We start from the raw sequence: 14,836 nt of genomic DNA on the forward strand, positions 1-14,836 counted from the left end.
TTGCACGGATAGCCTACAAAAATACAACGGCGGCTTCGAGCGCTGAATTTATCCTTGTCTCGAGCTCGATGATGTACAAAGCACAAGCAGCCAAAAATTTTGAGCTGATCATACGACGGTTTCGTTGTATACAAAACTTCAAACGGAGACTGATTGTTGAGAACAGCCGTAGGTGTTCTGTTAATCAGATAAGCTGCGGTTAGAATAGCTTCTTCCCAAAACTTTATAGGTAAACTTGCTTGAAATAGCAAAGCACGTGATACGTTCAGAATATGTCTGTGCTTCCTTTCAACACGGCCATTTTGCTGTGGAGTAGCAACACAGGATGTCTGATGTACAATTCCACTTTCTCGAAAGAATTGAGCCATGCAAGTAAACTCAGTACCGTTGTCGCTTCTAACTGTTTTGACTTGTTTGGAGAATTGTCTCTCAGCCATTGCACAGAAGTTTCGAAGTATAGTCTTGACCTCGGATTTCTCAAGAAGCAAGTAAGTCCAGACCGTACGTGAGAAGTCATCTACTACAGTAAGAAAATATGAAGCTCCAGAGGAAGAACGTGTACGATATGGACCCCATACATCGCAGTGAATAAGTTGAAAACATTCAGTAGTTTTATTCAAGCTTTCATAAAAAATCTCTCGAGTCTGCTTAGCTCGAAAACAAACATCATAAGGACTGTGATGAGCAGATTTATTTGAATCAAACGACAAAGGTAATAAAGGTAACACCGAAAAAGAAGGATGTCCCAGCCTTTGATGCCACTGAAGCCGACCATCTGAACCAACATTTGAGCCAGCAACATGAACTCTCGCAGCCATTACATCCTTGAAGAAATAAACCCCATCTCGTTCTTCACCTGCTCCAATCAGGGTCCTCGTGAAACGATCCTGTAAAATCAATAAGGTATCGGTCAGTACAGTAAAGCACTTTTCTTGTTTGAGTAACTTAGAGACCGAAATCAAAGAGCAGTTGAGATGAGGCACAAATAGAACATTCGAAAGAATGATATTGTGTGAAATTCGAAAGTTGCCAAGATGTGTGGCATAAGTTCGATTTCCATCTGCGAATCCAACCGGACATGGTGGAATCGGAGTAACATTATCCAGAAATGTGAGCTCTCCAGTCATATGATGCGAGGCTCCAGTGTCTATAATAAGATCTCCATAACGTTTCTTACCAGTTAACCTTTCAGAAGGTTTGGACTGTTCATTGAGTAACTGAGTAAGCGCTTTCCATTGATCTTCAGTGAACGCTGGAAAAGTGGAGGTATTAGAGGAGGTGGCGTGAGCGTTACGAGCTCCATTGTTTCTACTCTGATCAGACACAGACGCTCCGCGTCCACGACCACGAGCTGATCTGGTATCTCTCGGTGGAGACCGTTCTTCCCACCAGTCTGGAAAACCCACCAGCTGCCAACAATTAGACTTGTCATGTCCTTTGCGTCCACAATGACTACATTGACTTCGTTTTGTAGGTCCTGAACTGCTGGTTGTTTCAGAAGATTCTTTCTTTGCAACAAAGCCAACTGCACTCTGCTGCGTCTCCCTGTCTTTTGCGGATGTGAGACGTTGTTCTTCACGAATAACCTTGGCATAAGCGTCGCCAAGATCAACCGGAGAGTCGCTGGCAATAATTCCTTGACAAACTCCTCCAAAACGAACCTCATCCAAGCCCATTAAGAACTGATGAACTTTCTCTTCTTCTCGTTTTGTTTCATAAATTGCGGCTGCACTGCAACTGCAAGGAGGAAGTGGTTTGTACATATCTAACTCTTCCCAGAGTTTAGCTAAGCGGCCATAATAGTCCATGACAGATTGTCCATCTTGACGACACCGAGCTAACTGCTCCTTAAGAAAGTGGACTTGAACTTTATTGCCAACAGAGAACCTTTTCTTCAAGTTATCCCAAAGCTTGTGAGAGTCTGAGATAAACGTAACTGTCGATCGAACGCGTGCCTCAATAGAAGAACGAATCCAACCTACAATCATCGAGTTAACAGAGGACCAAAGTTCGAAATTTGAATCAGTAATAGATGGTTTTGGTATTGTTCCATCAATGAATCCCAACTTTCGTTTTGCCCTCAACGCATTGATCAACTCCGTAGACCATTCATTGTAATTATCACCAGTAAACATCACAGATGTGATAAGCGCTCCAGGATTGTCTGAAGCAAACAACGAGAACGGAGATGTCGACTTTGAATTTGTAACAGGCAGCTCCACTGGAGCACTGCTGCTTTTAGTAACAGAAGAATCATCGTCACCAGCCATCGACTTGATGTGCTAGAGATCTAAAAAAAAAAAAATTAGGTTGCAGGATTGAATTGCTCTGATACCATGTAAAGCAAAACTGAGATTGATAAACTATTGACTTGATATTAACGTGAGCAAAGGCTCTTCTTAAATACAACATAGCGATGCCTTGATACGCAAGCTATTTGGACTTATCTCTAATATATTACATGTAGATAACACAACTTTGAAGTTAATCCATAACGTAGGGATTATCTCCCTAATATTGGTTTATATTCTCTACCTACAACTGTTCATAGCACATGCCTTTTGAATATGAAGTGAATCTCTTTTTTGCTGTTGTTAGAGGGAGGAAATGTATGTTATGTCTGCAAAGAATAAACGTGTTTCGATACAGCTTTTGGGAGGGGACAAGATCCAGGAGCTTAACAGTGCTTCTCTTCCTTTTCTTGGTGTTATCTCTCTTGGAGTTTAATCTGACTTGGGATTAGAAGCTGAACATTTTTTGACATTGCTTGTTTCATTTGCTTCCTCTGTTCCAGATTTGAAGCTGCTGGACTTAACTGGAAACTTGATTTCTGTCTGGGAGGTACTATTCTGTGACATTGCTATAAAATAATGTGATAGACACCACTATATATGATCTTCTATCAAGATGTTAGTTTATTGAAGAATACTAACAAAACTCCTACTACGGTAATTCGAGAAAACACTCCTCGTTTATTAAAAGAAACGACAACTCCTTTCTTGATCTCTAATGGATGATCTTTTATTGAAATCAAATGTCTCCTTTAAAATAGGAACAAACCTTGGTAAGCAAGTATTACATAAAGGAAGTTATGGAAATAACGAAACTAACAATAGGCAAAAGTGAAAAGTAAATATTCTAAAAGATGTTCTTTTACTACAGTTTATGATTGATCATCTGTTTCTGGCTTTCAGGAAATGGGTGCTCTTTGACTTTGTGAACAGTTACCACCCTTAACTTGTCTTGCAATTCTTTGTCAAGTGAATTTAATTCTCTGCCGGAGTTAAAACATATTCGTGTTTTGGTTGATTGGTTCTCAATAATACTGGTCTGACCTGGACTCAGGTGATATATATCACTCTTTTAACCTGACCTGTCACTTTCTCCCATGAGCTGTTTGAGCACCATTGCCAATTTTTTTAACTTTTATGGCTCTTACCATAATGGCGCGGGTTGAAAATCTTAGGAACAAGTGCCTGCAAATATGTTCAACATATTGGCTACCTTTAGTTGCTCTTTAATATCTGAATACATATATATATATATATATATATATATATATATATATATCGGTTAACCTGCTCGTGAGAAGATGGAGTCAGAAATCCGGTAAACCGTCAACTCTTCTTGGTCAATCTTATAGTTTGATTGCAGCGGCAGGACTTTGATTTGTATGATTTTGGATGATCTCAGGTATGTCCCGTATGGTGATGTCAAAGTTGAATGACAAGCCTGAGGAGATTGAGCTGCTCCACCCAGCCCTAGGTACATTTTGCAAAACTATATATCTTCTTCAGTCTAATCTTTCACAACCAAAATAGTAAAGGGTATTATTATGTTGGTTTCCGAATCCTGTTTTCTTCTATTCATGCAAGTTTCTGCTAGAAGAAGTAGATATAAGATATAAGATAGTTTCCCTCCCGAAAGAATATAGCGTCTGGACTTATCTGTATGTCTATATAAAACGTGTCTTATCTATGGTTAATTGATTCTACAGAAGCTATGGTTACTACATGTGCAGCCATTACTCTCAAATGCGTTCGTCCATCGATGGGGGAAAAGCCTCCATTGACAGACAAGTTACCAGGCAGTACCACGGTTATAACTAATCATAATTGCCAAGTGTTCTTTTTCGACAAAACACAACGATGAATCTCAATGATAACATTAGGTAAGTGTAACATATAAAGTATAAAACTTGAAAAGAGAAAATATTATCTCAAGAGAGCTCCATTATCTTGGTTCCTTTTCTGCTACTTTCTTCACCCAAAGAGCTCATCTTTTCATCATCATCACCATCACTCTCATCGCTGCTTGAATCTCCTCCACTTCCATTAGCCACACCATTACCGGCAATAGCCGCTTCAGCCGCACTGACTGCTTCAGGCGTGTTGAGATCAGCGACACCGAGCATCAAATCCATCTCAATAACCTGAGATTCGTTCCCCGTAAGTGCTTCGATATCAAAAGCCTCAGAGTTTCCTTCCTCTGTTTCTTGCTCCAACTTTTTGTTAGCTTCCGCCATGACCCCCAGAAAGCCTTTGACTTTGTCGAGAAACTCGCTTTTGGGAACTGGAGCTATCGTTGGCTTCGATGGACGAGCCTCCTCCCTCTTCTTCTTGGTCTCCTTACGGATCAAAAGTGCTGAATCGGTAGCAGAGGAAGAAGATGATGGATTCTTGTGTTCCAATTCAAGTAAGTCTCTGCAAGTTCCCTTCCCTTCCATGATGTTTGAAGCTTTGGAGAAGAAGAGAAGTGTACCTAGAAAAAGAGTTTGCGTCGGTGGAGCTTGATGTCGCCTGTGAAATCGCCGCTATAGCTTTAGGGTTTCGGTACTAGCTAGCAGTCGCGGCTATATAAACTAAAAAGAAAAAAATCTTATAACGGTAAAATGTAATTTTAACTTTTACTTTAAAAGGACAAAATGGGAACATCGACGGGTCAGACTTTGGCTTTACCGGTTGATAGCCGGAGCTCCGATCATCGTCCTCCTCTATTTGGAGATGATGACAAGTGTATCTCATTTCTCTAAGATTCGAATCGGTTTCACCCAGGGTCGGCCCTGAGATTTTGGAGAGCCTTAGACGATTTTTATAATAATTTTATTGAAAAAAAAAATTTAAGAAAATTTGGAAGCTTTTTAAAAAAATTTGAGACCTATGTATATGTATTTTTTTTCAAAAATTTTGGAGGTCCTAAACGAATGTTTCATCGGCTTTGCCCAGTACCGGTTCTGGTTTCACCATTTCAAAATTTTTTGCTGCTCCGGTGAATACTGGTAACCGCCGACAATAATAAGGTTACTTCCATCTCAAGTTAAGGAAAAGGACTGGTTTAGCAAATAAATAAAAATATTAAAAACGAGTGAGAGAAAAGAAATATAAAAAAGACTATTGCTGGATTCTTACCTCATTGTCGCCTTGTTTCTTCAATTACCACATCCGGATTCGATTTCACCGAAACTGAATCGATCTCTCTCTGTCTCTGCAATCTCTCTTTGTCTCTGACGAATCTCTCACTCTCTTTTCGAAACTCCCAATTTTTTTCTTGTTTGGAACCCTAAATTTCTAAATGAAATCGATTTGGGGAAAATGGTTAAGTCTGGGTCGGATTTTTCGTTTGGTTCGGGTCGGGTTTTGTTAATTGGAGTTTAACTTTACTTAATTACGAGCTGACCCCAATTATTTTAACTAAAATCAATTAAACCTCGTTATGATGTTGGCACCATGTTTTTATTAACGTCGTATATGTGGCATGTATTTATCATATACATCGTGTAGGTTTCGACACAATTCTAAACTCTAGATGGTTTGCACCATATTATAGTATACATGGTGTAGCTGAGAAACTTTTTTCCTTAAGGAAAATAAAAATCAATCAGACGACGAGAGGTGGTGGGGAGGAGGAGGAAGAAGACGATCTGATCTTCGATCCAGCAGACTTCTGCTTCAATCCTCCATCGTCTTCCTCCTCGATCCCAACTTAGATCTCTCCTCTGCAACAACATTCACGGAGCAACTGTCAAAATCCGTTAGAAAATGTCGATCAACATGAAAACCTTCACCGAAGCTCTGGCGAGAACCGCCGCCGTGATCGAGAAGACGGTTCACACCACAGTCCAGGAAGTCACGGGCCCGAAGCCTCTCCAGGACTACGAGCTCGTCCACCAGATCGGCTCCGCGGGCCCCGGCCTCGCCTGGAAGCTCTACGCAGCCAAGGCGCGTGACGCCACGCGATCGCAGCAGTACCCGACGGTCTGCGTGTGGATGCTTGATAAACGCGCTTTGACGGAGGCTCGTCTCCGAGCGGGGCTGTCTAAGGCGGCGGAAGACGCGTTTCTTGATCTGATCCGAGGGGATGCGGGGAAGCTGGTGAGGTTGAGGCATCCAGGTGTGGTGCACGTGGTGCAGGCGCTCGATGAGAATAAGAATGCTATGGCTTTGGTTACTGAGCCGCTCTTTGCCTCTGTGGCTAACGCGCTTGGGAATGTTGAGAATGTGGCTGATGTGCCTAAAGATCTCAAGTCAATGGTGAGCTTTCTTGTCCTCTCTTAGTATAGAAACTCGCGAATTAAACTCAGAAGAAAGCTAGAAAACTTATCCGTTCTCTTAGTAATGCTGATTTGTTTTGTTTATTATTTGCAATGATTGTGTAGGAGATGAGCTTGTTAGAGGTGAAGCATGGTCTTCTCCAGATTTCAGAGACACTGAACTTTCTCCACAGTAATGCCCAACTCATCCACCGAGCCATATCTCCTGAGGTTATTTTTTCAATTTTTTTACTTGCTTCTTGTCTTCGTATATGTTTAGTTAACATGTGGATTTTGTAATTTCCTTGCAGAATGTTCTCATTACTTCATCTGGTTCTTGGAAGCTTGCCGGGTTTGGCTTTGCTATTTCGACAGCACAAGCTGGGAATTTAGATAACATGCAGTCATTCCACTATTCTGTACTGAGTTTAAACTTTTAAATGTTACTAGACTTCTGTAGTTATACTTCCTGTATTCAAATGTACAAGCGAGATATGATGGTTGTCTTTTGATATGGACCGTGCAGGAGTATGATGTCGAGGATTCAATACTGCCGGTCCAGCCATCACTAAATTACACTGCACCTGAACTGGTGCGCAGTAAAAGTCCTTCAGCTGGAGCTTCTTCAGACATTTTCAGTTTTGGATGCCTTGCCTATCATTTGGTTGCGAGGAAACCGTTGTTAGATTGCAATAACAATGTTAAGATGGTAACTCTCAAAACCCTGGTTCTGACCTATTGTCTCATGCTTTATATCTTAGGAGTAGTTTTAGTCATCCACTAGAATAGTAATATTTCTGTGGATTTCACATGGTTAATGATGATTATTCTTGAAATATTTTGCAGTATCTCAACACGTTGAACTATATAACAAATGAATCATTCTCATCTATACCTTCGGACTTGGTATCTGATTTGCAAAGAATGCTATCAATGAACGAAACCTTTAGACCAACAGCAGTAGACTTCACAGGTAAGAGGACATACTCTTGATGAGGTTTCTTGATTTTTTCAGCTTCTTACTTACATTTTTGCCTTGAACTCTCACTCTGCAGGATCTAGTTTTTTCCGAAGCGACGCTAGGTTACGTGCTCTCCGTTTCCTTGACCACATGCTTGTACGTGTACACTTTCCATCTTTGTTTCAACTGGCTGTTTGTATCTCCACATGTGATAACCTTTTCGGAACACTTTTATTTTTTTATGTCAGGAAAGAGACAACATGCAGAAGTCCGAGTTCTTAAAAGCATTATCAGATATGTGGAAGGATTTTGATTCCCGTGTATTACGGTATAAGGTAGTCACTTTACTGACTTATTTTGCTGACTTGATAGAAAAATATTTCATTCAACAACTAAGCGAAGCAGAGTTTATCATGCATTATAGGTGCTTCCACCTCTTTGTGCTGAACTTCGGAATTTGGTTTTGCAACCAATCATCTTGCCAATGGTTCTAACTATAGCACAGTCTCAGGTAACTTTAAATTTGATAATCAGTCTCCCATGTGCTTCTTCACTAGATTGTTGTTGATATATAGAACTCAGTGGTTTCTAGATAAAACTAGTTTTCTTATTATTGACTCTACTTGTATCCTTGTATCCGAGCCGAGCAAAGGTTCTCCTTAACTTTTTTAGTTGTAACAAATGGTGTATGTTGTTAGATAATTCATTGTTATTTCTCAACCTGTAACTTTGTACAAAACTTTGAAGTTTCCTTGACCAACCTGATAATTACATTTACAGGATAGGAATGACTTTGAGTTGATAACACTGCCCGCTCTTGTTCCTCTTCTGAGCACTGCTTCTGGAGATACATTACTGCTGCTTGTAAAGCATGCAGAGCTTATTATTAACAAGGTAAAGTTGATCAATGTGTATGAGTCACTGCATTAAGTTTTTCTTACCGTGCACATGTTTATTTATGCTTAAGATCTTCTGATTGGATACAGTAGGACATTATAATCAGTGTAAAAGATTTCTTTTATTCTGTCATAAACTGAGACATACGGGGCCTCAATTTCTCTATTTAGACACATCTTTTATTTATGGTAATTTGGTTGAAAGCTTCCATATTGATGTTAGATTGGCTTATCTATGTTTCTGAATACCAGTTGTAAATATGCATTGAAATCACTTTTTTTTTTTTTTATCTATTGCATATTTTTGGCTTATATCAGGGTAAGATCCTTGCTTGGCTTATATTTTTGTGTACTTTTTCAGACTGATAGTGAGCATCTTGTATCGCATGTTCTCCCTTTGCTTCTCCGAGCCTACAATGATAACGATGTCCGCATACAGGAGGAAGTTCTTAAAAGATCAACATCTGTCGCTAAGCAACTCGATGGTCAGGTAATGCTCAATGCTTTCTTCGTATGTTTAATTATAAGAATTTTTCTGTCCAGAAGGGTAGATTCAATTTCAATCTATGGCTTGCACATATATAGTGTCACACACGTTTAGGCTTTTAGTTAGTTTATCTTTCTTTTTTTTTTCTCGTCTTGCAGGTTGTGAAGCAAGCAATTTTACCTCGCGTTCATGGCTTGGCTCTCAAAACCACAGTTGCTGCGGTATGTTATTGACCTATTTAATCATATCATCCTGGTTTTCTTTTAATATCAGTGTCCTTCGATAGTTGAAAATAGGAATGAGAAAACTTGGTAAGCAGATTCCATCATCCTATGTAAAAATTGATTGGAGTGTACTTCTTGCACAGGTCAGAGTAAATGCTTTGCTCTGCTTAGCAGAGCTGGTTCAAACGCTTGATAAACCCGCTGTCATTGAAATTCTGCAAACAATCCAGCGGTGTACTGCTGTTGATCGTTCTGCACCTACCCTTATGTGTACCCTTGCTGTCGCTAACGCAATTCTGAAACAGGTACGAAACAGGCTCAAATTTCACGTTAACATCTGAAATTTGAACCTCTTGAATACTGCGATAGCATCATCACTATTTCTCTGTCATTGTTCTCTAGTATGGAGTTGAATTCACAGCGGAACATGTGCTTACCCTGATGATGCCTCTTCTCACTGCCCAACAACTAAACGTCCAGCAATTTGCCAAATATATGCTATTTGTCAAGGATATTCTCAGGTATGCATTACTGTTCTGAATATTCTTTTCACGTCCTTAACATTGCCATAGTGTTGCTGTCTTTCTTATGATCTGGTTGTGTCTCTTGGAACAGAAAAATAGAGGAAAAGAGAGGAGTTACAGTAAATGATTCTGGAACCCCAGAGGTGAAGCCGCATTCTGTTGCCAATGGAGTCCAGTTTCAATCACCAGCCCAAACACCAGAGAAGGTTGCTTCTGCAGCCAAGAGCAGTCCAGCTTGGGATGAAGATTGGGTTTCTCCGAGCAAAGCTTCTGCTGTGGGAAACCCTGCGTCTTCTCATCACGTCACAAACAATCAGTTTAACAAATCCTCAACACAGCCATCTACCATGTCTACTTTGCCAAACAAGGCAACAGCGCCAACCACATGCCCTCCAGTGGACATTGAATGGCCTCCAAGACAATCATCAAGCCTCACTGCTCCAGCAATAGCTGATAAGACACAGCTGAACACAGGATCGTCGTCTACTCCTGGTTTTGATGAATTAGATCCTTTTGCTAACTGGCCTCCACGTCCCAACAGCAGCGTTTCTGTTGCTTCTACTGGTCTCAACAATGGCACATCTGGTTTCAGCAACAATTTACCAGCTAGCAATGATAATTGGGCATTCAGTAGTGCCTCATTGTCTTCCCTGAAACCACCTCAGCAAGGGAGTTCTGCAAGTAATCAGGATCCAGTAAACACTTTTGGGTTACCTAAACAGAGCCAAGGAATGTCATCTTTCAACGGTGGTTCGTACAATAACCAAAAGCCAGCAGACATCAGCTCCATATTCGGTTCAAGCAAAACCGGGCAGCCTGCAATGAAACTCGCGCCACCACCTTCGTCAGCAATGGGAAGAGGAAGGGGAAGAGGTAGAGGTGGAACCGGCTCCTCTACTGCAAAGTCCAATGGTTCACAACCATCTTTATTGGATCTACTATGACCAAAGGCACTCGGGGGTTGATGTTTGGTCATTTATAGTGAAGAGAAGCATATACACATGGAGATGTTATGTAAACATCTTTCGAGATTGGTTATTCCACGTATAAATTTTACTACAACTTCAGGCTGTTTCCGTCTCTCTCTAACTGTATGAGTTTTTTTTGTTCTGTTTATTTTCTCGCTCGCACCGTTGCTTCATTATACTGCTTTTACACTATGTTCATGTATACGAGTTTTCTTTTCTGGCGGCAGTTAAATATACAATGAGTGTTATATACGGAATGAATCTCCATTTCTCTTTTAAAAAAATTTAAATTGTTATGGACTTGTGGGTAAATGTTAGTATGATTGACGTGTGGGGAAGTGTGAAAAGAAGAAAAATAAGTTTGTACGCACCAGTTAAACAGAACTGGATATAGTAAGTTTTGTATTTAAGAGAACTTTTTATTGGGCTGTGTAGCCAAGATTTATATGTACTATCAAAAACCAACAAACGGGTCTATTTACAAAGTCATTACATAAAAAGTTACAAACAAACTAATCAAAAATAATAATAATACAAACGAGTCTTTTAGAGGTTGCACTGTCACATCTATGTTGAAGTCCAGTGATTCACAAGCCATCTTTATTGGACTTATCGTGACCAAGGCTCTAATTGTGACTACTCAAGGTTAGTGTTTGGTCGTGTAGCAAAGACTGGGATTCTGTCATGCAGAGTAAAGATGTCCTAGGATTAGGTTCTTCCACCATATCAACTTTACTACAGCTTCAGACTTTTGTCTTTTTATTAACTTGGAATATTCTAGTCCTATGGAAGAATTCAAACTAATCTCCAATGAAAGGTGTAGTCATGGATAAACTCTTTCTTCGGGTTAACAAGTTGTTTATATCTTTGTTGTTTTCAATTGTTATATTTATTTTACAGCCGCTATGCTATTTTCCTCTATATGTTGTTTTTAACAGTTGCTGGATACTTCATAAATATAAAGTTTATAAATCTTTTAAATTCAGTATAAACACGAAGAAGAAGACGTTGGACATACAATTTACAAATGCTAAAAGCAACTGCAGCATAAGAGATTAACGACCACTTATGGTGTTTTTCTTGGACCAAATTTTATGATAGTATGAAGTGAAGATATGTCCGATCACCAATCCACAAAACACACCAGGTCCATAGGCTATTGCAGCTGCTACCCAGCTGAACAATTCTTCCTCCGGCTCTGACAGTTTCTCAGGTTGCTGTGATGTAGGAGGTGAGACTTGGATTTTTCCACAGATTTCTTCGAGGCCGAAGAGTCTATCGTTATCCGAGAAGGAAGAACAGTTTTGTCTTTGAAACTGTGTGCCTCGTGGCACTGGACCTTTGAGAAGGTTACTTGAGAAGTTCATGTATGACAGAGAGGAGAGTTCACCAAGATCTTGAGGGATTTGACCTGACAGCTTATTACGCGATAGGTCTAGTGTCTCCAGCTTTGTCAGATTTGCCAAGGATCGTGGGATATGGCTTGTGAAGGCATTACCTGACAAGTTGAGAAGATGCAGTTCTTTCAAGAAAGACAAAGATTCAGGGATTTTGCCATAGATTTTGTTCCCAGAGATATCAATGGCTCTGAAGTCTTGTTGGATCCGCTCAAAGCTCAGCTCCACTCCTTTACTCACCATTACCATCGAGTTACGATAAAAGACTGATTCGTTGATGATATCTGCCATGTATGGATCATCTTCTTCCCTCAATATGGTCATTCCACGCCAGCTGGAAAAACAGTAAGGAGGGAGGGTTCCGGTGAAGTCATTGTGTGAAATATCGATGATTCTTAGACTCTGAAACCCAACGAACACATGGTCATGATGATGCAACGTCCCATGGAATTCATTTGATCTGAGGATGAGAACATGTAATGACGGCAGAGACCCCAACCATGATGGAAACACGTCCTTGATTCTGTTGCTTTCCATGTTCACAAGTTGCAAAGCTTTGCAGTTGATCAAAGACTTTGGAAGGTTTCCCTCGAGCTGGTTGCGGCTGACGTCTAGTGAACGTAACTCGATAGCATTGGCAAAGATATCTGGAAGTGTTCCGCTGAAGCTGTTATTGCGGAGAATCAGGTCACTAAAGGAAGCAATGGAATCCTCCAAGCATAGAGGAATGGAGCCGTTGAAGAGATTGTTGGACAAATCTAAGAAGCTTAACCCTTTAGTATTGCAAATCCAATGAGGGAATGGTCCTTGAAATGAGTTTGAATTCAGATCCAACGCTTGGATCAGTGTTTCTTGTGAAGGGTTTTCAAAGCTGCTGAAAAAGTTGTTAGAAAGTGTCACCGTTGTCAATCTCCATAAGCAAGCGGGTACTTGGCCTTCCAAGTTGTTGCTGGCAAGATTAAGAGTTTGGAGATTGACTAACTTTGATATAGATCTAGGGATATGTCCACTGAAATTGTTTCCGAAAAGATTTATCTCTCCAAGGTTGAGAAATTTAGATATGGATTCTGGGACTACGCCTATGAATATGTTACTAGCAAGGGATAGAATTTCTAGCTTAGGAGATGAAGAAGAAGATGTATTCACAAACTCTATAGGTCCTATGAATTGGTTATCATCCAAATAAACAACTTGTAACGAGGGAATTGTAAACAAGGATTTAGGGAAAGACCCAAGAAATGAGTTTGCAGCAACATCAAAATGTTCCAAATCATGGTATACACTCATGTCAGATGGAAGCGTGGATGTGAAGTTATTAGAGCGGAGACTAATATGATAAAGCTTAGTTAAATTGGCGAATGAAATAGGAATGGCACCATTTAAAGTGTTTTGACCAAGTGAAATGACTCTTAGGTCGTTAAGTTTTCCTATGGAATCTGGAACTTGACCTACCAAATGGTTAATCGAAAGCCTAAGTTCTAAGAGGCTAGAAAGGTTTCCTAGTGAAGAAGGAATCTCTCCTGTGAGCTCATTTGCCGCAAGGCTAAGGTATCTAAGCTGGTTTAGTTTGCCTAACGAACTTGGGATTGCTCCTATGAGAGTGTTAGCCCCAAGTTCAACATGTCTTAGCCGCTTTAGATTGCCTATTGAAACTGGAATCTCACCTACCAAATTATTATGAGAAAGGTCAATTACTGTGAGACGAGAAAGGTTTCCTAGTGAAGAAGGAATCTCCCCTTGGATGTCACAGTAACTAAGGTTTAGGTGACGAAGATATTGGAGTCTGAAAAGGCTGCTGTTAGTTTTGAAAGAGCCGTTTAGAAAGGTTCCAACAAGGTTGAGTGATATCACCTGACCAGATCTATCATCGCACGTGATGCCCTTCCATAAACAGCAATCAGTACTGCTCTTATTCCACGGATTAGGGTCAAACTCATCAATCGGAAACTCATCTCTGAATTCCAAAAGAGCCTCTCTCTGGTGGTGGAGGCAAGAGTGGGGTGTAGTAGAAGAAAGAGTGTGGATAATGAGGGAGAAAAAGATGGAAATGATACCAAAAAAGCAATAACAATGGCTTCCAGTCATCATGATAATGTTTATGATTGTGTTGTAACTGTAAGTAGTGTGTTATATTGAATGCTTCACTCGATCTCTTTAAGAAGAAGAAGAAGAACTGTTTGGTGTTGGCTTTACTTGGCAAGTTTTGCGTCAACTTATTTAATTCGGTTGGTTCATTTTCCCATCCCCCTATCATTAATGAATTATGCCACTTGCCTCGTAATTTTTTTTTTTTTTTTTTTTGTAACATTGCCTCGTAATTTTCTACATAAATAGTCACTTATTCATTGGGTTAGCTACACGAACTATTGGTCGCATTGATAACCATACCAACAATAACATGCATGTTAACTACACACCAATAAAGGGACATAGGATAAATTTTACTAACAAAAACATGTTATATGTCACAAATGATTTGTCTTATTAATATGTCTTGTCTAACAGCGTCATGAACTATTTAGGATTAAAAAGAAAGAGAACTTTAGAATTGTTACTTTAGTAGTCTGCTTTTGAGCAGAAGAACAAAATTTTCTATACATATCGGGGGTGATTGGTTGGGCTGTAAGAACTGACTTTATCTTTAATTTTCATCTACAACCTTAAATACTACCAATCATGATTTATCTTGGTTTTTAAATCTACAACCAAAAAATTAAAGTTACAGCAAAAACACACAAAAAATGGCTGTAAATATATTATTTTCTAAAGCTCTATTTTTTTAACTGTAGGAAATTTTAAAGCTACATCACATAAAACTAAATCAAAAATCCTACAGACAAAATGCTAAAG

General features: G+C 39.8%; 3 protein-coding genes across 3 annotated transcripts; 1 reads left to right on the top strand and 2 right to left on the bottom strand.

The window, feature by feature from the left end:
- Positions 1–4,094: 4,094 nt before the first annotated feature.
- LOC103852717 (uncharacterized protein C12orf45 homolog) lies at positions 4,095–5,345 on the bottom strand. Its single transcript, XM_009129618.3, has one exon. The coding sequence runs from the start codon at positions 4,724–4,726 to the stop codon at positions 4,220–4,222; it is 507 nt and encodes a 168-aa protein (XP_009127866.1). The 5' UTR covers positions 4,727–5,345; the 3' UTR covers positions 4,095–4,219.
- A 693-nt stretch (positions 5,346–6,038) lies between these two features.
- On the top strand, positions 6,039–10,815 carry LOC103852718 (SCY1-like protein 2). The gene is made up of 14 exons (XM_009129619.3): positions 6,039–6,530; positions 6,656–6,760; positions 6,841–6,948; positions 7,056–7,238; positions 7,376–7,502; positions 7,585–7,646; positions 7,739–7,825; positions 7,915–8,001; positions 8,271–8,384; positions 8,748–8,876; positions 9,032–9,094; positions 9,241–9,402; positions 9,500–9,618; positions 9,713–10,815. Exons 1-14 carry the CDS (start codon positions 6,039–6,041, stop codon positions 10,563–10,565), a joined length of 2,691 nt encoding a protein of 896 aa, XP_009127867.2. The 3' UTR covers positions 10,566–10,815.
- Positions 10,816–11,535: 720 nt separating this feature from the next.
- LOC103852720 (receptor-like protein 12) lies at positions 11,536–14,560 on the bottom strand. Its single transcript, XM_009129620.3, has one exon. It carries the CDS (start codon positions 14,072–14,074, stop codon positions 11,645–11,647), a length of 2,430 nt encoding a protein of 809 aa, XP_009127868.1. The 5' UTR covers positions 14,075–14,560; the 3' UTR covers positions 11,536–11,644.
- Between the last annotated feature and the right edge of the window lie 276 nt (positions 14,561–14,836).

This window comes from Brassica rapa, chromosome A02 (assembly GCF_000309985.2).
Source record: "Brassica rapa cultivar Chiifu-401-42 chromosome A02, CAAS_Brap_v3.01, whole genome shotgun sequence".
Taxonomy (NCBI): domain Eukaryota; kingdom Viridiplantae; phylum Streptophyta; class Magnoliopsida; order Brassicales; family Brassicaceae; genus Brassica; species Brassica rapa.